This window comes from Protopterus annectens, chromosome 2.part1 (assembly GCF_019279795.1).
Source record: "Protopterus annectens isolate FY-2018-M chromosome 2.part1, PAN1.0, whole genome shotgun sequence".
In the NCBI taxonomy this organism is placed as follows: domain Eukaryota; kingdom Metazoa; phylum Chordata; order Ceratodontiformes; family Protopteridae; genus Protopterus; species Protopterus annectens.
The window spans coordinates 1,083,524,633-1,083,549,053 of NC_056729.1; the positions used below are offsets into that span (position 1 = coordinate 1,083,524,633).

General features: G+C 42.0%; 1 protein-coding gene across 1 annotated transcript in view; it reads right to left on the minus strand.

The window, feature by feature from the left end:
• Positions 1 to 13,793: 13,793 nt before the first annotated feature.
• LOC122794939 (location of vulva defective 1-like) overlaps positions 13,794 to 24,421 on the minus strand; it is a 707,924-nt gene continuing 697,296 nt past the window's right edge. Inside the window, exons 10-11 of the mRNA XM_044063534.1 lie at positions 14,017 to 14,157; positions 13,794 to 13,810 (exon numbers count right to left, since the gene is read on the minus strand). Of these exons, the coding sequence (XP_043919469.1) occupies positions 13,794 to 13,810; positions 14,017 to 14,157 (158 nt within the window). The remainder of the gene's footprint in view (positions 13,811 to 14,016; positions 14,158 to 24,421) is intronic.

Sequence of the window (24,421 nt, forward strand, 5' to 3'; positions counted from 1 at the left end):
TAGTAAAGTGTTTGATATAAGAAGCTTAGTTACCTGCAATTCATCCTGGGTAGTTTACATGGCTATCTGCCAATGTGGTGCATTCTACATTGGACAGACGTCATGTAAACTAAAACAAAGAATAGCTATCCATATTAGTGACATAAAGTGCAATAGGACAAGAAGTGCATTATACAAACATATTTTACAACATCCTAAAGCACACTTTGTCTTTGTAGGGATTGACAAGGTAGCAGACACCATAACATATGAGCTAGATAAACATAACATTTTGACCATAAAGGAGCGTAGATGGATAGTGAATTTGGGAGCGTTGTTCAAGCCAGGTTTAAATGAACACTGGTAGGTTTGACATATAATATAACATTGGTTTATAAATGGTAAACCTGATGATAGGTCATAAAATATTAGTCAAACACAATTAGTACAATATTATAATAATACACCAGGATTGTAGAATAATAAGTTTTATGATTATTATATTCACAGTTAGGTACATTCAATATTATCACATTTGTAATCAGTTTCTATGGATGTGGTATGTGTTATTATGCAATTTTATTATGTAATTTTGCTATATTAGTAGTATTAGATTAATTATGAGTGTATGCCATACAATAGCTAAATATTTAATGTGGAGTAAGATGGCTTTAAATAATATGAGGAGCTGTACTATAAATTTGTATAGGAGGCGCTGATGTATGACACACTGATGACGCTTTGTTAAAGCGAAACCGGTCTGTGGGGCAGACTGCGAGGCTGAATAAAGCCTTTACACCAAAACGGCTGTTGGATTTTTCTTTTTGAGTGCTGGATCCAAGTTGGGTATATATATATATATATATATATATATATATATATATATATATATATATATATATATATATATATATATATATATATATATATATACATATATATGTATCTCGGACAGGGCTGGTGACAGGCACGCTATGCCTTTTATTGTGTGTTTGTCAGTGTATACTGTGTTTCCTGGACTCCGCACATTTCTGTCTGTACCTGTCACATTACATACCTGCCATAGGTTAAGATTACCTCCCATCCCACTTTGTGAGGGACAGTCCCTCTTTGTGTAGTTGTGTCCTGCGAAATATTTGTGAACATAGCAAATGTCCTGCGACTTTGGGACAAATATATTCCCTATAGTTTATGTAATAGTTGCATAAAACATTTATTCTGTATCTGACCCACCTACATGTTACAGGACATGGAACACGTACCTGCGACCATTATTAGAATAAGCTTTTCATCTATGCATAACACTGACTTTCTGGTTTTCATACTGGCCGGGTGTATGTGTCGTCCTGCAGACATCTGGCGTATGTCCCACATTGGTCATTTGAACTGTGGCAACCCTGCCGTACGTACATTTTGCCTAGCAATAGTGTTGGATGATTGTATACATGAATGCCTGTTCCACTCCTGGCAGTGGTCGTTTTACCCTTCAGAGCAAGCGCTATTTGTTTAGGGGTGACTAACGCTGGTTTCACCTGTTCTGTACATCATTGACCGTGATCTGCGCAATGGTTGGTGATGCTTAGCCCTGTTTCGTGCATATCCGTATAGTCGTATTTAAACATCGTTTACCAGCTGTGGGCAACACTTATCCCCGCTAACATGTGCTACACATATTCTGATGATGTGCATCCGGAATGCATTACCCGTGCCGTCGGGATTACATTACATCCCTTGCGGGACGTGGGACCGGGAACATGCACGACAGTCACTGCATGTACCACTTGGACATCTGGGGGTTGTACATGTATTATGCCATTTTGTATGTGAAGTACACTACAGCAGTTACTCCACACTACACTCACATGGATAACTCCATTAGTTTACAAATTGATGAGTCCAGTTAATGGTATGTCCATGTGATGTTTACTGGCTGTACTCCGGCATTGGGTATGTATATCACAATTAGCTACACCCGATAATGTGCTACACCTTCGTACGACCATGGATGCAGCATGCTGGGGTGATGAATGCCTGCATGGGTACATCCCCTGCCCTGACACAACATCCATGATTACATTTTGTGGAGCCCCTCAGTAACACAGCGGGGAATCCGTGATGAGTGTGTGTAGGACAGTGCTTACACACATGTGCTCCCATGATTGCCTCTGCTCCAGTAAATGACAGATGCTTACTCGATGTTGTGGCATCGGGAGTCACTGTTTGGCCCATTTGGTGTTTTGCCTCTGACAATCGGGCGTGTACCTACCGATGTACCTGAGCACCTATACACACAGCACAGACAGATGCTGATAGGCGCATCTACTGTTCAGGTGTTGACATTTCGGTGTTCCAATGGCTGTTGCGTGTACAATGTTTGAGGGCTGCCTATGTAGGATTCCACAGTGGGCCACCTATACATCACAATTTACAGGTAGTCGTGTTTGTGTGCCATCCATGTTACTGTGTGTGCAGGTGGGGAGGGGTGTCAGTCCGTGGGAGCCTACACTGTCAAGGTATGTGCTATACGTTCCCTCTTTGCCAAGGTGTAGGCATATTGGGCACACCTCCGTCTGCCTACTGGGGCTGGCACAGTGTGTCCTTGGTCTGGATCCCTCTGTGCCTGTGTTGGCCTTGGCAACTGCAGTGGGCTGTGAGGCCCTCCCCCATTTTGACCCTGCTGCAGCTGTTTCCGCAGGATCATATTATTTAGCATGGCACATACTATGAAGATGTGGGCACACGTGCCTGGAGAGTACTGCAAGACTCCACCAGATGTGTCCAAGCACCAGAACCGTGATTTCAGCATCCTGAACACATGCTCTATGATGATTCTGGTTTGTGCATGTGCCTCATTATGGCGTTCTTGCATTGGTGTATGCGCATTTCTGATGGGGGTCATCATCCATGACTCCAGTGCATAGCCAGCATCCCCCACAAGGTGGCCTTTTGGGATGTCCCCCCCTGACAAATACCTGATACAGCTGTGAGGCATGCCAGATATGGGAGTCGTGGTAGCTTCCAGGACTGCCAGCACACACATCCATGATATTGCCCTGGGCATTGCACAAAACCTGGCAGTTGATGGAGTGGAATCCCTTGCAGTTTATGTAGTGCCTACCATACTCACCGGGTGGTGACTTGATTTGTACGTGCGTGAAGTCTATCGCACTCAGTACCTCCGGGTAGTTTGCCACATGGTGGAAGTGACGCATGATGCCTGTCAACTCCTCCTGAGTTCAGGGGAAGTATATATGCTCTTTGGCATATGGTAACATGGCATCCAGGAACTGGTGTAGTACCCTGGATGCCAATGCCTGTGAGATCCCCATTATATCTCCAGTTGGCCTTTGAAAGGTACCTGTGGCTAGTATTTGCAAGCTTACACATACCTTTGTGTCCACTGGGATGGGTTCCCCTCTGTTGTTTCTGGTTCTCAGGCGTGGCCGGCACAGCTCTACTATTTGCTGTAAGATGTCCCTGTCCACCCTGTAATGCTCTACTATCTCCAGATCATATAGCCCCTGGTAGGTTACCCTTGATCTGAATACTCTTCTCCCCCTCTGGGGCCTACGGTGGTTGTCGGCATCATCCTTCACAACACCATCGGTGTGTAACACATGCTGATGAATCACAGCTATGGCAGCTCCCAACATGTACATTCTAAAAGTTCCCTGTCTGTTTACACCTATGGTGCAGTGTTTGGGAATACACAGGTGTGTGTTGGGTGCTTTCACACTTGATACTGTTTTGCTGTGAACACTGATGATGTCATAGGATGTGTATGTACGATCGTGGCTACAGGGTATCTTCTATGTTTTATTAATGGAACCACTATTGTGCTGCCTTTGGTGTTGCATTACATTTGGATGCCGTGAATTACCTCCTGCCCTTCCATTTACATTTGTGCACGTTACACCTACCATTTGCTGGCATGCATCCAGCTGCCTGCTTTCATTTGTACTTTCCTAGACCTGGCTTATCTTGCGTAATGTGTGCTAATTGCCGGTCTACTGTGGGTTTGCTTTGCTCTGCTATGACAGTTTTCCTATCTTTGCATTCCAAGTCCTCCCCTCCTTTCTTTGCAATCATATGCCTCCCCTATCCTGGTTTGCAGGTTTCTGCATGCAGGCTTGTCTACTGCCGTCAATTGGCCGCCGTGAGTTGATTGGTGTTAATTGCTCATTAGTATGCCAATTACCCTGCTTCGGCATTTCCTTCTTTTCTTCCCCTGACCTTCCTGTTTGTGCTATTGTTTGCAGCACGTGCATCCGCTTACTGGGTTTCGGGCACAATTTCATCCCCGTACACATGCGCTTTCGGGCACCATGTGTGCTCTCAGCTAAACGGTTCTATACCTTCCTCCCCACCCCTGTCCTGCAGCTTTGCTTAGCAATGGCCAGGCCAGATTTGCATTGCTCCAATGTGCTTACTGATACGATGGCACACCCCTCTGCTGATTTCATGTATCACCTCTGATACACTCCTCGGTGTTATAGCGCTGCGCCATCAGGTACATCCTTAATCCGGCGGGACGTTTGCGATTCAGTATCACCTGCCTCATTTGCATGGCATTGACTACTAATTCATAGTTACAGCGCCGAAAACTGTTGCGGGCCCTTGGCAACCCTTGCACCTTGCTTGTGGTGTGCCATGCCTACCATTGCGTATTATGGTGCAATCCTGATTTGTCTTACATTGCGATTTTATGACATTTGTATATATTTCCTTTGTATTTTTGTTTGCGTACACATGCCCTGTGGTTGTACTGTGTGTTACTGTGGACATGACATTAAATGTTGTTTTTTAGGTGTTGTACATCTTTTCTTGTGTCATTGGCTGTGTATTTCGCCATTGGCATATCTTAACTTTGTAATACATGAGTCTGGTCCGCTTCCATAACTCCGACGTTCTGTTTAGGAAAATGTAAACCGTGTTTTTTGGTTTACATTTCCATGGGCTTGCGCTACGCCTGCACCACTTTGTGAATCACTGTATGCCTTCAATAGCATGGTGCGACACTGCGCATGGGGTGATTTGCATACCTATGCCGAGGGCTGCGTAGATCTGGCATATGCCGGTAGTGCACATGGAGTTGGTTCATACCTGAATCGCTCGGTGGACATATTTGGCATTATCCCGCATATGCTACGCCTGCGCCTGGCACAGGCTTCATGAATCTGGGGGAATGTTTTTTGTAGACTATATAATGTTAACAGTGTTACATTTTGATGATTTCTGAGCAAATGGACCTTCATCTTTAAAAGATTTGAACAGCTTATCAGGAGTTCATTTCAGTGCTTTGAAATCAAAATATATGATTTAAAAAAAATAGAAAGTTGAATCAATGTGATTTTATTGAAAAAGAATTTCAGGCTTTGTTATATTTAAGTTTATCCATCACAAAATCTTTTGAAGAAACTGGAGATGTCAGTTATTAAAGACCTTTACATGACTTAACAAATTTGAATTGGAATGTATTACTTGCATATTTTGAAGATAGGGTTCAGATAATAAAAATGGTTTAGCCCCAATGATTTTACATGTAGTACAAGCCTTAGCACTTCCCTTCAATAATGTATGATTAAAAAATTAATAAATTAAGCATCAGGCATCTCTAGGTCATCATTTTATACCATGGAAATAGGAGGTATTAATTTTCATAATATAGAAAATAATATAGAGGACAACTCCAGGGTAATAATTTATTGATCGGATACTTCTTATCAAATTAGAAATCATTAAATATAGCTCTTTTCAATACTATTAAGATGAAAATGAATAAACCAGTTACAGAAATTATAAACATCTTAACGATGCTTTATCTACCTATATTCGATTTAATATCTATCTCTCTTTATAAATATATATATATATATATATATATATATATATATATATATATATATATATATACATTTATATATATGTGTGTGTGTGTGTGTGTGTGTATGTTCCCACACTATCAAAATATATACATTTTATTTTAAAGTATTTTTCAAATCTACTATTCAAGGAAATCCAGATCTGAAGCTGTTGTTTGATACTTTAAGTCTTTCTATGATTACCAAAGTATTGTTCTTTTTTTCAGAAATTAGATCAATAGAAATATTTGCAGGATATAATATTTTATTTATTTATTTATTTTACATTTGTTGACCATGATAGTCCATCTGGGTGAGGGCCCATTTTCAGTGGAGGCCCGGGGAGAAAAGCTTCAATAAAACAAGAACAACATTGACAGGTACAGTGTTGATTTTACATAGAATTTAGCAGAAATATATACAATAGACATTTTAGTGAAAAGGAGAAAGTTGTTACAATATAGTTAAGTTATATATATATATATATATATATATATATATATATATATATATATATATATATATATACACACACACACTCTTTAATATGTGTACATATGTATACCATTACAAAAAAAATGCTCAAATTATACTCTTATTGTAGGTAGCTGATAGGCAGTGTGAACAAGTGGGAGTGGGGTATACATGGAGACTATAAAATTTAGGGATAAAATTTGATGTGGGTGTATGTGATATTAGCCTGGCTTTGTGCAGGAGCAGAGCCAGTTGTTAGTGAGGAGATCTTTGAGCAGAGTATTGAATTGGTGTATGTTAGTAGCATTTATGATGTGTTGAGGGATTGAGTTCCAAAGTTTAGAAATGTGTTGGGAGTAGAGGTCGTCCCTGGCTTTATTGTTGCTTTTGGATACTTGGAGGAGTGTTTTGTTTGAGGATCGGATTTGCTGAGTGTTGGTATATGGTTGAAGTAATTGTTGTAGGGCTGGGGTTCTGTTTGCCTGGTATATTGGTTGGTGAGTAAAAACAAGTTGGGTCTAGGTTAGTTGTGGGAATTCTAGCCAACTTATTTGTTGTAGGGCAGGGCAGTGGTGGAACCTATATGCGGAGCTAATGGCAAACTTGGCTGTTTTATTGTAGGCTTATTCTAGTTTGGTAAGGTCAGTTTTGTTATGGTTTGTAAAGATGGGAGAAGCATAGAGAACAGTAGATAAGAGATGAGTCCTGGCGATGCTTAGTCTAGAACGGCTAGTTAGGAAACCAGGGAACTTGTCAGCATCTTAGTAATCCACCCATACTCAGCAATGTCCAATTTATTAATTATATCCCCTCCTCTTATATTCCTTTGAACAACTTCCAATACCTTAAATTTAATAGATGATGACAAGTTCCCTGGTTTAAATAATATGATAACTATAAAGCCATATTTAATGGAGAAACAAATGCAATATAAATGACATGGTAGTGTGTCTTTTTAATAATGTCTGTATATTTATTTATTGAAAGTTATAGTGTGTCTTATTTAGTTAATGGTTGAAAATTGAATATGTCGTTTTACTGGCTGGCTGTGCCATGTGCTACTATGCAATAAAGGGTATAAAATGCATTGGGTTTTTAAATGAATTGTAATAATAACTAAGGAAGGGTGTATCCCAAAAGCTTTTATCTTGTTTAATAAATTAAGTGTTTCTACTATTGTGGACTTATTTTTCTTGCATGAACATAGGCACTCATAATAATATTTGCTTTTGAATGTCGTAGATGATGCTGCATATATCTTGGAGCCATGGCTGATGACCCCTATCTGTAGCCCATAGACAATAGCAGAAATAGTATACAACACTGCACTGGTCCCCAAGTATGTAACATACCAAGACAAACTGAGAAAAAGGGGTGAATACATTTAGATTTGTAGTATATGCACTAGAATTCACTAATTGGCCAATATGACCTCAGCCATTATCATACCTACATTGGTCAGAGTGCTGGGCAGGCTCCATTCATCATTATTTGCAGTGGTGGGAGGCATTATTATTATTAGATTATGAAATGGAATACCAAAGCTATCAGAGCTGGAAGGGTCAAAGTGGTGTCTATGGTATGCACATAGCTGGAGGGTTTTGGGGTGGCTGGGTTCATATCCTTATGCTGTGGAACTTCCAATGGGTGGAATGCTGGTCATATATAGCACATAGTCATGAACTATAAATGTGGAAGCATGTCATCAAGGGCATGGTATAGCACTTTGGTTGCAAGTGGGACATCACTGTGGCTATTGATGTGTGGCCACTGGTAAATGGATGGCTACCACTACCCTATGGTCAGGCATGGGTACATGTCATTTGCGAGATATCAACATGGAAGTGGGCTGCAGGACCTTGAATGGGATGCTTAGTGAGTTGTGTCTATTTGAAGGTAGATGAATGTCACATTTCATGAGTGTTTACAGCCTGAGTTATAGGCCATAGAGGAGCTTGATCAGTTTCAGCTATGACCTGATAAAGGGTTGCAGGCAACCATGGAGAATGTGGCTATTATGAGAACAGTGCTAACCATGCCTGTGTGGGGGACTGGGCTCAACCATGCCTACCTCAGCTATGGTGGGCAGTTCTCAGCAAATGCAGGGATGTAATAATGGATGATGTGTGCTGTCATTGAATTCATTATCTCCTGTATTCTCCTATAATGGTTGAAGATGTTAATGCAGGCCAGGAAGTGCACTGAACAGTTCTGACATGGTTTTATTTGCATATGTCTGTGTCTGGATCACAGCAGTACACATCTGCTGATTGATGTCAGGGAAAACACCCCTATCAGAAAAAAAATTGTGACTTATGGTATCAATGACCACCAGCAGGCCTTTCTGTAGAGATATGTGTGTGTGTGTGTGTGTGTGTGTGTGTGTGTGTGTGTGTGTGTGTGTGTGTGTGTGTGTGTGTGTGCGCGTGTGTGCGTGTGTGTGCGTGTGTGTGTGTGTGTGTGTGTGTGTGTGTGTGTGTGTGTGTGTGTGTGTGTGTCTGTACGTGTGTGGTGTGTGTTTGTACCTCAGAGTCAGTCCTCTAATGCTGGCTGCTTAAGTGCTGTGTATCATGTGTGATGCTCTCAGAGATGGGATATCCAACACTAAACACAGATGATGTGGAAGGCTCATATTGGGCCTTCTGCAGGCTCCTCTGCTGTGGGACAGTGGAGGGTTTACTCAATTGTTAGCATAGGTTACAGTACCCCTGTGTTCACACACAGTGTGGTTGGTGCATATTATTATCGTCAACATCTACAGACACTCTGATGGCAAGAACATGCCGATTTGCAGTGCTGAATTCTTTGCTAGTAGAATCTGTGAATACACACAGATAACGTACCAGTATGTAAGTCTGTACATGCGTGACTTCTCCATCTATATATCACACAGACTGCTACATGCCACCTATATACACACATACCTTCAGATGGAAGTTGTCATTGTTACAGTGCAGATGGTCTTGGGGGACAGAAATACAGAATGAAATGCATCAGTAAACTCTGAATTGGTGCTGGAGAAAGTCCTATTAGAATGCCATGTGTAACTTCTTACCTGGTGCATCTCACATAACATTCAAGCAATTATACATTATGCTGTTGGGGATCTCAGTGTTGGCCTTGATGCTCCTGCATGACATTAATGTAGATAAATAGATATTGTAGAGTACACCATCATGCTGGCCAAGGCACCATTTGACTGGAATTGCATTTTCCCTCACTAACCTGTAGTGTCACCAGCAGACACCCTGGCAGTCTTCACCAACATAGCATTCGCATCCACTTCACCATTTGTGTTAGTGTTCTCTCTGTGTTACCACTTCAGTGTCTGTGAGCTGTCTCTACGTTGTTGGTGTGACCCTGGTAGTCAGCCTGTTTGAGGCTGTCTTGGGTCTTGCTTTTATCATGAAGGATCATGTACCTGATTTTCTGATGCTCCTGCAGAACATCCATTAATGATCACCCAGCTCAGTGATGTACTGAACCAGTTCCTGTCACACCTCACCTCAAAAAGGCCTTGGCTGTTTTAGCTTTGTCAGGAGTCTACTGTCATGTGTGCATAGGGCCTGTAGCAGCACTTCCACTTATGAGGTTAACTTTTCCAAGCATTGTCCCTCTGTTGGTGTCACAATACCTCAGGTGCATCTGTGGGTAAACAAGTTGAGCAATGTATATATTTAGGACTGATCAAGTCAACCATCATCTGCCACTTTATTGCCCCTAGAATTCCTGGACTGGGCACAGTTTTGTGATCCGTTATGAGGTTCCTGTCCTGATACTGTGCCATAATGTACCAGCCATGATCATTTGAGCTACATGCACTAGCCCTTGTACAAGTGGCAGAGAGCAAAATGTGTGTCCTTTGAAATACAGGCATAGCATCATTATTAGATACTCACACAGCAGGACTGTGGCTCAGCTTGCCTGCTCCCTGTGCCCCATCTGGGTTCTCCTCCAAATGGTCTGCAAGCTGTCCTACCTGTCCTGACTCTGCTCTGCATCATGGCTATTTGCAACCCCAGGAATGCAAATTGTCATGCTAGTTCTCTCCCTCTGTGCTGGTTGGGCACTTCCAGAGGACTAGAATTGGTATTGTCTATTTTCTGTACTCTTTCTCTTCAAGGTCACATTACATTCAGTTAGGCCCCCTGATGCGGCCATCACAGTGTTAGCCCACAGTGTTCCACCTGACTGGCAACTTTGTTTTTGGCAACCAATCACCCTGGAGTAGTTACTTCAGTGGTGGTGTGCCCTGCCAGTAATTTCTGTCTGATGTCACTTTCCCTATATGTCATCACACTCAGGTATCCACCTCCTTCCATATTCTGTGTTTCTTGCTGTAACATTGTACAAACAGTAGCCATGCTTTTTATTACTTTGTAATGGGATCATAGGTTCATAGGTTCATAGGTTCATACTAGGCTATCTGCCCAAGGGCATTTATAAGCCTAGCCCATAGTTATTTGGCTTTCGCCACCCCTTTAGTTTGAATAAAACTATGCCTATTATTTTGCTGTGCCTCAGTCAAGCAGTGACACTGAAGTAATCCCTGGGGTATATCTGCGATCCCCCATCCATTGGTCAAGATTCCTCTTGAACAAGGCCAGCGAGGTGCTCTGCCTCACATGTACCGGGATTTTGTTCCACAGCATAGGGAGTCTCTGGGTGATGAATCTGTCCCTCCAGCACGTTCTATTAATAACCGTGTCAAGGTTTAAGTCTCCCGCCCTTGCGGTTCTGAGGGATCTAGATTTTTTGAGGTGAAGCATATTCATCAAATCAGGGTTTGACATGGCCTTATATGTCAAGCACAGGTCACCTCTGAGCAAGCGGTATGAGACTGAATAGAGCTGGAGTTCTTTCAGTCGGGCAGCATAAGACAGATTTTTGAGACCCTTTATCCTTTTGGTGAGGAACTTATGGGGCCTTTCCAGCTGCTGCAGGTGTCGGGTCAGATACATTCCGAATGGGGCATTGTACTCAATCAATAGTCTAATGAGTGATGAGTACAGGGGGACGATGACCTCCCTTGATCTAGATGTGAATCCCTTCATGATCAGGTGGGCAATGTAGAAGGTTTTCCTAACTACTTTAGCAACATGAGTGTCAAACGAAAGGCTACTGTCAACCTGGGTCCCCAGATCCCTGATGACTTCTTCTGTGCTCAGTGGATTGCCACCTATATGGTAGCTAGGGGTAACCTTGTTTTTCCTGAAGGGTATGACTATGCATTTCTTGGCATTTAACTTTAGGTCATGGCTCTGGCACCAGTTATCTGTTTCTGTGAGGCCCTTCTGAAGGATATCTGTGTCAGATGTTTTTTCGACTATGGCGCCCAGTTTGCAGTCATCTGCAAACTTTGTCAGCCATAACCCTCCTGTGTTTGCTTGTACTTCAGAAAAGTAGATGCCGAACAAGAGTGGACCCAGGACTGAGCCCTGTGGGACACCACTTGTGATAGGCTTTGAGTCTGACATGGCTCCAGCAACTCTGACCCTGTGGGTTCTGTCACTTAGCCAGTTTGCAACCCATCTTGTGATGTATGGGTTTACATTCAAGCTGATGAGTTTTTCGATGATACCTGAGTGGGGTATTGTGTCAAAGGCCTTTGCCAGGTCAAGGTAGGCTGTATGGACTGCCTTTCCCTCATCAATGGCCTTGGTGACTGTCTCGAAAAAGTCAACCAAGTTTAAAAGGCATGATCTGCCTTTGACAAAGCCAAACTGGGTTGGATCCAAAGTCTGCAAGTTCCCTATGTCTTTATTTATGAGTTCCATTATGATCCTCTCCATGGCTTTGCAGATAAGGCTTGTCAAGCTAATGGGACGGTAATTTCCAGGGTCGGTGGCAGTGAGGTGATTTAATGTGATATTTCGTGAATTATGTCAATAATGTAATTTATTATAATTTTAAATCATTACTAGTCTCAAACACTAACATTAATTATGTTATACACTGCTACAAAGCCTGGCCATGCCACTAAATTTTTATGTCACACTAATGACAGTAGCCATCTAATTTCCCAGCTTCCCACTATGACTATACCTGGACTTGTGGGTTACAAAGGTTATCCAGGAGGCTGACTGAGCTCTTGTTATCAATCACTAGTAGCATGCAGTCACTGATGGACATCATGCTACTGTGCTGCCCATTTATGTTTCTTATATGGTCCCTGTAAAATATAGTGTTAAGACACAGCAAACATTTTCACTTTTGGACTTGATCTTGCAAGTGGTAATGATTTGATTTTTCATGGGTAAATACTAGACAAACAGTTTGTAGACAATTATAACCCTAGCTAATAATCAGAGGTCAGACTCAAACCCCGTACCTTTTGTCATTGAGGGGAAGACCTTAACCATTGCACATGGACAGAGATATCTTTTTTTTTTTTTTTTTTTTTTTTGCAGTGATGCCCATTTGTTCTTTCTCAGGGTTGAACTGGGAGCAGTGTTTGGTTAAGTGACTTGCTCAAGGTCACAGTAGGCAAATGATGGCTGGGCTTATCCAACCCTGTAGTACAGAAACCGCAGCTCACAATTGTATCCCTCCATGGTACCTTTCCTGACCTGTCTCATACAATTAGACAACACTAGGGCTTCCATCTAGTGCAGCAGCACAATCAAAGTCTTTTTACACCTGCACTTGCAGCACAGCATGTGGGTGTCTGAAAGCCCCACATATAAAGTGTATACCCATCACTCCCTTGCTAGGGTGGTGAGTGATGCCACAAGCATCACCATCTCTGCCAGGCATTGCCAACATAAATATATTGATCTGTTGAAACACTCCTCACACCCTCTACACCTATAAGAAGAAGTTTGGGAAAGACAACCTTCTTATTACTGTATGGTTTTCTTTTTGTTGAGTCATTGCACAGTAAGCCTGAAATTATAGTTATACCTGCTATCTGCTGCCATAGCTATGCTGTCAACAGTAGTGTGTTATTTCATTTTTTCAGAGGAGGATGAAACGGCAGAGAACAGGCTAGGAGACTCCGCAGGCAGTGCATGGAGTAAGTGCACTGTACTGCCATCATTACTGTATCCATATTTAATCTGTTTACTGTAGCATGAGCATTTTTGTTTTGTTTTGCATTTACCACTTGTTCTGTGGCATTGTAGGTTGCTCTTTGTCATCAATATTCTAAACTGTTCCAGTTGTGTCTACATTTGTATTTGTATATGTATAACAACTGTAATGAACCTTTACAAATTAGCTCGCCGTAGCCCACTTATTATCTTTATGTGTCAAAAGATTAGTATGTCCAGATGTGGTTTTAGTATAGCGACGTGTGCGGCAATACTTAGAATCTCAACTAGGATAGACACATAATCCTCCCTCTGACTTATGGCATCCTGATGCTTAATGATTGTCTCACTTACTGAAATGCATATAGATTAACAAACTATCTCTTTATTATGAATAATGTTAAATGCCTCACAAAGGTCAAAATAGAAACTCCTTGTTACAACTTCATCATGAGCTGCTGTTACCTGTTTAAATAATGTCACAAAAATTCATAAGGCAAGATGCACTTAAACCTATTTTAAATATTAGTTAACTTTTTGAATTTTTGAAAAGTCAGCAAAAAATAACATTTTTTATGAAATGATTACAGCATAGTAAAACCAAGAATATGCTGTCAAAAGCAGATTAATCTCAAATTTTCAGAATCTGAAATAGGGGCTAATGAACTTACCTTTAATAAATTTAATTTCAAACTTGTATGGGGTTATATTTCCATATTCGCTTGAAAACGTACAAGTAACAGTTGTCTGTTTTCCGCAGCCAAATTCTTTCTTGACCTCAAAGCATGAAATTGAATTTTCTCTTTGAGTTCCTGTCAGAAATTAAGGAACAATTTTTAATAATAATAAAAAAAGCTATTAATGAAAAAAATGAAAAATTCACTTTATACTTACTAAAATGGTGACAGTTACTGAAAGTTCAGTAGAAAAACACAGCATATTAGCAAACTGGGCATATATTGTACTAATGTAGAAAAAAGCATATCTTATAAAATATATGTCTTCAGGTATACCTTTGTATCTGACAAAAAAACTCATTCAATTTATTTAATTTTGCTGTTTGTTTACTAGGTTTTTCTGACTGGGTTTAGTTATAAAAACTTTTCAGAGGAAGACCATGAAGAAAAGCTAAAACATAATCAGCCAAATTCAGGAAGCCTCCGTGTAAGAGTTATAACTCTTACACGGAGGCTGCAGTTAAACAGTGTGATGTCAGCATGTCATGCATATGCATGAGGTGCATGAGGCATGCTGAATCACACTGTAACTCTTACACGGTCCATGTAAGACAGTAGGGGGCGTGTCCGTAGGCTAAGCCCTGCAAGTGGACACGCCCCAGGAAATCCAAAATGGCAGAAAGTAAACAGCCACGCGAGAGGCCATGGAAATGTGAATAAACACAGTACACAACACATGCCCCCACAGACCAGCAATGTAAAAAGTGAGCAGATGTTATAAAATGAAAATGAAAACTGTTTTATTTTTTTTTAAACCCCGTAAATGTTTGCTACGGCGTGCGCTCATGTGCGCGGGTGTGCTACTAGCGCAACTGCAGTTAGCAATCAGTGGAAAAGGATATAAGAACTAAATATGCAAAATAAGCCAAGAAGTAATAGCATAGCGGTAGAGTTGTTTGCTTAAGAGCAGGCAGGCAAGGTTCGAGCCCACACAACAACCTTTTTTTTTTTTTTGTAAATAAGCACTAAAAAGGCCCCTGACAGTATTGTACAAATATAAAAGTATTTCCTTTTGTAAAATGGAATGAAATGGAGCATATATTTACAAGTAATACAATAATAAAAATATTTAGAAATGTACTGATAGCTAAGCTGCTGTGAGACAGAGTGCCCGTAGCTGAGTAGTGCTTCAAAGGCTGCAAATTGCTTGCCCGTAGCTAAGCACTTGTTTAACAGGCTCAAACTGTGTGCAACTAGCTGTGCTTAGCTTAACATGCGTGTTACTAGCCAATTAAGGTTTAACCCAGCGCACACCGTTTGCGTGGAGGTGCGCGCCACACCCACAAGCTAACCACCGGTGCGCATGCGTGAGCTCCGCGCAAACGAGCGCAGACCTGGTTTTAAGTGCTTAAAAGTGCCTTTGGCATGTTTGATTGACAGGTCCTGAACTCATTTCTTGACAGTCATGAAAATTAAAAATCAGTGGTCAGATTCGAACCCAGGATACCATGCACTAGAGTCAAGGTACTAAACCACTAAGCCATGACATCAGTACTTAGAGATGCAGAAATAGCATATATATAGGATATAATCCAAAATGGAGCATGATAAAGCAGTTTCTGTGAAGTAGATACAATTCCAAAACGGCCAATCATAGAAATGTGCAGGAGAATCGGCATATATAAGCCCCATAGGCGGGAATACACAGCAGAAACAATTGTAGAATAGACCTGCAGGCAGAATGAATGGAGTAGGGGAGGGACGTTGCTTTCGAGCACAGCGGTGGAGCATTGAGGAGTCCAGATACATGGTCTGGCTCCTAGTTCACCATCATGAGGCCCAACTCATGCAGGGCCAGGTCTCATGGGGAGCATACAGGGTGGAGGCATGGGACCAGTTGGCTCATGATCTCACTAGTGCTACTGGGATTCCACGTACTGGTGAGCAGGTCTGTCACCACCATGCGGACCTGAAGTGACGTAAAGAAGACCAGTTGACCCAATGGATCCAGGAGGCCCGGGATATGCCCAACGCCAAACTACTGAGCAAGTTACATTTTACTTATGTATGTAAGGAATTTAACTAGCTGATACCATGGAGATGTGTATTCCAATATTACTTGTTTTGTATTACAGCTGCAGGTGTCCGCTCTGCGAAACGCAGGGCACATGACCGCAGGCTGGTGCGGCTGTGCCACCATGCAGGTTAGTAACCCCACCTAGTACTTGTAAATAAATATTATAGTGTAGCACGTAGCAGAACACTGCAGTGTATTGATTAAAAGTAATAGAATGTGCAAGCAACAAGTGAAAGTCTGCAGGTATGGCTGCAACAAGTTCATCAGTATGCAAGTGAAACTGGAAATATACTTGATAGAAATAAATAGTTCTGTAATACAGATGTCCCACCATTAATTAAATGTAGTATAACCTGCAATAGTCTCAAGAGTATAGCTTCAGAAGCTGAGTTAATCACATGTGAGATATATCCCCTGTTGAAATGCTGAATCATGACAGAAGTGAGGCTGCTGGAAAGTGTTTGAATCATCACAGGTCTAATATGTGAACAAAGCCTAGAAGTACCAACCTGAACTGTGAAATAGAAGGATGTGTGAGAATGACAGAAAGGGTCATGTATCAATAAATAAAGTAGTAATAACTCCTGAATATATAAGCCTCAGTGTGGTTCTACAGAACTAAATGCATGTGGGAATTAAAAATTAACATCCCAAACTGATTTCAGTGTGTCTGAATCTTGAATGTTTAAGCCACAATCTGTATATGGTGATGACAGTCAACAATTTTCAGATAAAATGAATGATTGTCTGACATACTACACATCCATAGTTGTCCCCTGCCCTGTCATCAAAGTGTAGCAGGATGATGTATCTGATCAAATTCAAAATAACTAGGATAGTGATGTATCTGTAACAGGTCTAGCATGACAGTCAATTAAAAATCATTTGGAAACTATCACCCACAAGTTAATTGTGTTTCTATTACAAATGTATATTAATGTAAAATTTATGAATGTGTCATCATTTTCTTTCCCCACCCCACCCTATAATTGCAAATTAAAAAACTCACTAAATATTGGTATGTGAACATTTCATTAACCATGGGCATTTGTCCTGTTGTTTCAAAAATATATGCATGTCCGTTGTTGCATGTGCCCTGTTCATACCTGCAAACCTGATGGCCTGTTGCCATTAATCAACCCTGCATGTTGTTTGATTGTGTATTTCTGTTCAAATAATGCATGTGATATTGATATGCCTGTTGTTCAATGGTGTTAATATCTGGGTGTTTGTTTAATGGGAATACCAATGCATACTGTTACAACTAATTTGAATGGAATAATATGCTACTAACCCAAACTAACATAACATACTCACAAACCTAGAACACTTGGGAAGGCGGGTCCCAGCGGACCCACCTCTCCCACCTCATCTGGCGACTGCACCTGGCACTAGTGCCCAGGCCGGACCCTCCTCCGGTGGCCCTGTGCCACCTTCGGGTGGAAGTGCTGCAGGGGATGGGGCCTGTCCCCCCTCTGCAAGCGTGGCCAGAGGAGCCCGTCCACTCACCCTCCAAGGTGTCCGGTCTGTGGTGCGAAGGGAGATTCAAGACTCTGTTCTTGGGCCCCTACGCCAGATTGATGCCCGGGTGGCACAGCTTACGGGCATGCCCGTTGTCCCGCCTGCACAGCCCACAGCACAGCCCCGTCCCAGGCTTTGAAGGAACAGTGGCAACTGCCTATGGGTGGGGATATCAGTTCCACTGTTGCCATCTGTGGGCTCATGTGCCCTGGATATCCCAACCTCCGTCCCCATCAATTGTGTAACCCCCCCCCACATGTGTCATACACCACCCCTGTATGCATCTTGTCTGTCCTACCCAACCTACCTCCCCAGCTATACCGACTACCTTCACCTGACATACCACTCTCACCTGAAAAAAAGGGCACTCTGTACCCACAAAAAAATTACACCCCATACATAGCTGTCCATGTTGCACACATGTCCGCTGGACATTGAAACTGTTAATTACAATTGGCTGTACAACAGGTATTAATGTTGTCCTGACACCTCTCTCAGGGGTGGAAGGTTTCAAATGTCACACCAAATTACATACAAATGCACAGCTGTTGCTGAGAAAGACATGGGCAGCTATGGGCCTCACCTACATCCTTCCTGCAAATCCCAAGCTTGTTTCCCTACTGTCTTACCCTCTTTGTGACCCCTTTTTCACCACTTTCCTGTCACCCCTTTTTTTTTCTTTCAAAGAAAATACCGCGGGTGTGCGCTTGTGTGCGCAGAGCTAACCGCCAGTGCGCATGCGTGAGCTCCGCGCAAATGAGCGCAGACCTGATTTTAAGTGCTTAAAAGTGCCTTCAGCACTTTTGATTGAAAGGTCCTGTACTCATTTTGAAAGAAAAATAAATTCCCACTGCCAGTCTCGAACCCAGGTAACACAAATCTGTATGACCTACCACCAAGCCATGACTCTCATACAAGAACATAGTGCTAAAATAAATATAACATGTAATAGTAGGAATCAATATAAAGGCAATATAGGATGTGTACTACCCAAAGCATGTCAGGTAGATTTTAATGCCCAAATTACTGGATTCCCATACTAGTTAACAGAAACAGCCCTGAAAATTATTAGCTTGTACATAATAATGTAAGGTAATGTACATATATGAAAGTATGTATATGTATACATACATATATATATATATATATATATATATATATATATATATATATATATATATATATATATACATATGAAATATAGTGGTAGGTGTCAGTATGCATACACACTCACTACAGGAAACAGTGAAGATAAATGCAGCAACCAGAATCTGCAACACAGCCTGACTCCTGTGAGACTTACTAACCCTTTTAACTGCTTAAAGGTGCCTTCAGCACTTTGATTGACAGGCCCTGTACTAAATTTGAGAGCAAAATAAAAGCATACTATTAGGCCCTACCACAAGACCATTGTAACACTAGTCTGTATGACCTACCACTAAGCCTTGACTCTCATACAGGAATATAGTGCTAAAATAACTATAACATGTAATAGTAGGAATGAAGATAAAGGCAATATAGGATGTGTACTACCCAAACCATGTCAAGTAGACTTTTACTGTCCTAATTACTGGATTCCCATACTAGTTTAGTATTAACAGAAACAGCCCTGCTAATTGTTAGCTTTAATTAATAATGTCAGCTAATGTACATATATGAAAGTATGTATATATATATATATATATATATATATATATATATATATATATATATTAATACATATGAAATATAGTTGTAGGTGTCAGTATGCATACACACTCACTACAGGGAACAGGTGAGAGAAATGCAGCAACCTGAATTTACAACACAGCATGAATCATGAGAGACTTACTAACCTTCACACTCACAGAACACTGTCGACAGCATAGCAGCATGGTCCACACCCTTACAATCTGAAAGGGCAACGCCTATCTCACATACCCTTTTATAGCACTGTCCTGAAATCACAGTGAGACATGCAATCAGTACACAACTGGCTGCATGCAATTAGCAAATGCTGCCTTACAATTGGTGCAGAGGCCATCACATGGACCTATGCAGATACCTACAAAAGCATCAAGTACTGACACTCCACACATGCAATACATTCATTGCACCAAACCAACGGAGAAAGAGAGAGAGAGAGAGAGAGAGAGAGAGAAAGAAAGAAAGAAAGAAATAAAGCAATAAAGGCAGTGATAAAAAAACTGCATCATCACAGCAACAAAACCAGCAGCAGCAGCAGCAGCAAACAGCAAGTAGCACCAGTGACACAGCAACAGCTGACACAAACACAGGTAATGCTAAGTAGCAGGTTAATACTGTGTTTACTGTGAAACTTCCAAATGTATCATAGTTCACTATCTATAGGTATGTCCATGAGATAGGTTGTGTGTACATAGTCCTGATATATATACATATGTAATATTGCTGTACATGTCTTCCATACTTAAAACTTCCATAGCTTAGAACACAAGGCCAGTTATGCATATGATGCAGTAGTTCCCAGGGTCAGTAGAGGTTCCTCCTCATTGGTGTGGGACCACTGTGTATGTATGGCACTGTTCAGGTACATATCCTGTAGTATGGCCAGGGTTTAATATCAGTCTGTAATGTGGTGCTATGTCCTCTAGGGGTGAACGTATCACACATCCAGGGATACCATTTTGTAACAGTGATGCTGTGTGTTCTGCAATGTTGAGGGCGGCCCTCACCTGGACATGTGAGATGATAGGGAGGTTACATTCATCTGTGATAACTAATTCCACTTGTGTAGGAGAATGGGGGGGGGGGGATACCTGCACCTAAACTGTCTGCAACAATGTTGCCAATATCTGTGCATTTGGTGAATGTGAAGCATCTTACCACTGCTGACCACACATGCCTTGCCTTCATGTGAGTCTGCTCTGTGCTGCAGTAGCCTCCTGCTATTGTTATACAATGTGCCTGTATCTGTAGTCCACTGGACAGGATAAATAAGTGGTGTGCATACGGTCTGGGTTAGATATGTGTGTGCACATTACATGCACTATGTGGGATGTCTGTGGTAAGCTTTTGCAAAGGGGCCAGCAGTGTGTGTTGTGGCTTCCACTGGCCCAGTGGGCTGCATGGATAGCATCACAGTCCTAACTAGTGAATAACTGTGTAATTACATACATACATTGCAAGGTAGTGTACTGTGCTTGTGGTGTTGTTGGGATATGTATATCCAGGCTGAGTAATGTGTGTCCACATCACAGTGTTGGATGGCAACACACATACAGTATGTTGGGATGAACACCCAGAGTGTTTCAGAAGTGTTGCCTGTGCAGAAATATATGGCCATTACCTGCGCATCCCCCACAACACACACACATGCAACATACGGAAGAAGTAGTATAGCAGTACACATAGGTTCATAGGTTCATACTAGGCTATTTGCCCTAGGGCATTGATAAGCCTAGCAGAATGTGTTTGTCTTTTGCCACCCAATTAAAATTTATGTTGCTATGCCCTTTTCCGAGGTTAGTATACTGTGCCTCTGTCTAACAGTGACATAGAGGTGATACCCGGGGTACAACTATGATCTCCATCCACTCATCCAGATTCCTATGGAAGAGAGTCAATGAGGGACTCTGCCTAACCTGTACTGTGAGTTCATTACAGAGTGAAGGGAGCCTCTGGGTTATGAATCTGTCCCTCCAGCATGTCCTATTTATTTCAGTGCTAAGGTTCAGGTCTCTTGAGCGTGTGGCTGTATGGGATTTTGATTTCCTGAGGTGCAGCATGTCCATTACTTCTGGGTTGGACATGGCTGTATATGGCAGGCACAGACTGCCTCTAAACAGGCAGTATGCCACTGAGTCCAGCTGGATTTTCTTTAACTGGGCAGCATATGGCATCTGTTTGAGCCCTTTGATCCTCTTGATGAGGTACTGTTGGGGGTTTTCCAGTTGCTGTAGGTGTCTGGTTAGGTACATCCCAAAAGGGGCATTGTACTCAATTATAGGCCTGATGATGGATTAGTAAAGAGGCACGATGACCTCCCCTGATATACATGTGAATCCCTTCATGATTAGCTGGGCTATATAACATGTTTTCCAATCCACTTTGGCCACATGGTTGTCAAATGACAGATTGCTATCAAGTTTGTTCCCCAGGTCCCCAATTACGTCTTCTGTACTTAATGGCTTAACACCTATGTGGTACTTTGCCACCAATGTGGAGGTGTGGGTATCTTTGATGAATATTGATACTCCCCCTCCTTTTGTTGTTTGGTCCAAGTGTTGGGGCCGACAAGAATGGTAACAGGTATAACTTGGTAGTGCTGGTGTGCTCTTGGGAAACCTGAAACAGGTTTCTGTTACTGCACAGATATCGATGTCCATAATGCTAAGTAGAGTTTTGAGTGCGTGTATCTTGAGGTTTAGACTTCTGGTGTTGAGTAGCATTACTCTTAGTTCCTCATCCTTTGTGATACGTATGAATGTGGGTTTGCCTTATGAGCCTTGCCTAATAAAGGCACTATGGGTGTAGCAAGAGCCTTTGCCAAAATCCAAAAGCCCAGGGGTGACAGGTGCAAGCTGTCCCTAGCAAAGCATCGTGGCTTGTACAGCATATCATCCCAAGCTGACAGGCACTGGATCACCTTTGAATGACACCAGTACTTTAGTCAATTGTTGAAAGTGATCAACTTGCCTTGATATTGTGGCATCATTCTTGGTGAGGGTAAGATGCTACTCAAGGTCAGGGTCATACTGTCTTGGGCTACATGCTCAGAGAGCTCCTTTCTGTCTCTTTTCATGTAGTCCAGGGAGGTATGTGTCAGGTCATTCACACCAGCATGGACAATGAGTGAGTCATATTTGTACTTGCCTTGGAGTTACTTGAGTGCTTGTGTTATGTGGCAGGTCGTAGAGCCCTACAGGCTGCACACTGTGACCCTCTCCTCGTTCAGCCTGGTGAACGTGACGTCAGTGTGCCTGATGATAGAGTCACCTATTACAAGTGTATGAGGTGTGTTGTTTACTGTTAAGGGCTGTGAGTGTTCAGCACATTGGCTTTGTGAGATATGTGTTGCACGTGTTTGGTTTTGGGGTAGCGGTTGCTTGGGTGTCTGCTTTGGAGGTCTCTGCTGCTTAGGCAGATCTTTATTTTGAGCCTCCAAGTATGTTTTTGTGTGATTATGTGTTTGTTTTGCTGTCGTGGTAGGTCTATGTGAGACTGGAATTGTAGTGAGTGTGGTTTCCTTCTCCACCTGACTGGTTATGGCAGTATTGAGTAGAGAGAGCTAAACCTCCAGTTTGGTATATGGTTGCATCATTCACATGTGTTTGAATTTGTTGTTAGGAGGAGGGGGTTGTCTGTGTACATGAGGCTGTTATAACATTGCCTCTGGATTACCACACTCACCAGCTGGACTGGAGAGGAGATTGACAACTGACCATTGGACATGCTAGAATACTATTGTGAATTCCGTAATAATTGAAAACAAGGTCCAGTGGGGAGTGAGGGTGTACTGATATTAATTTCTACTGCTGACTGATATAATAGCGTCAGTGAGCCAGTGCCAGGTAACTTAAGTGCAATGTGTTACAATTAAGTAAATGCAAAAACGACAAGCAGTCACTTTCTGTCAAGTGTAACAAGGAAATAAGTACAGTAAGCAATGCAGATATCAGTAGTGATTCACAGAAGTGCTGAGAAGCTGTGTATTATGTGGAATTAGCGTACCAGTGAAATAACAAGCTAACAAATAACAAGCATATAAACAAAGCTAGATTCAGGAGGCTTGGATGTAGTGTATGCTACAGCAAACAAGGTGTACCAATGTCAGTAATATACCGTTCAAATATGCAGGCACTATAAACCTTAAACCAGAAGTTCCCAGCTATGAATGGCAGAGTACAGCCTATTCTCACACAAGAGTGCAGACCACAGACCTTGTTAATGTTAAATAACTGGCCTGAAGCCCAACTGCTTATACCAGAACTAATACACTTGGACACTGGGCTCTCAATCAGCAGTTCCCAACTTAGAAGGATGAAAGCTACCTCTCCTGCCACCACAGTGCTTGCCACAAACCTTCCTAATGTAAAACAACTGGTCTGAAGGCCAAGTGCTTAATCCAAAAGACTTAGAATGATAGCTACACTTTAATCAAGTTACAACCAAGCAGTAATAACTACAATTTAACACTTTATGTATAGAATGTGTACCATATATTGCTGACATACTCAGCTGATATCCTGTTTGTGTACTTTTCCAGGGAGATATGGCTCCAAAAAGGAACCCTGCCTACTCTGCTGCAGAGGACGAAGTGATCCACCAGAGCCTGGTGCGTGACTATGACATCCTGTTTTCACGCACCACCCAGAATCAGCAGGAGAGGTCTGCACTGTGGCAAAACCTTGTCAGCAGGATAAATGATGTTGGCATGCATGATAGGACATATGAGCAGGTGAGACATCACTGCAGTGATTTGATTAGAAATGTCCACCAGCGTTCTGCAGATATCCACAGGCAACAGGTTGCCACAGGTGGGGGGTGGCCACACATCCCCCCCTCACCAGACAGGAGGGGCTACTGCTAAGTGTCGTGGATCTAGCCCCAGAACAACAACAGCATCAGACTTGCATCATGATGGAGGTCGGATCCAAACAGCAGCAAGACACTGAGAGTGCAGGTAAGATGCCATATGTACATAAGACTGTTCTGTACACTGTTACTTGATGCATGCATAAGGTGTGCACGTGGCATGTATCTGTCATCATGATATGTAATTGTGCATGTGTGATACTGACATTATGAGCAGCTGATGTGTATAAGGGAACTGGTGTACTA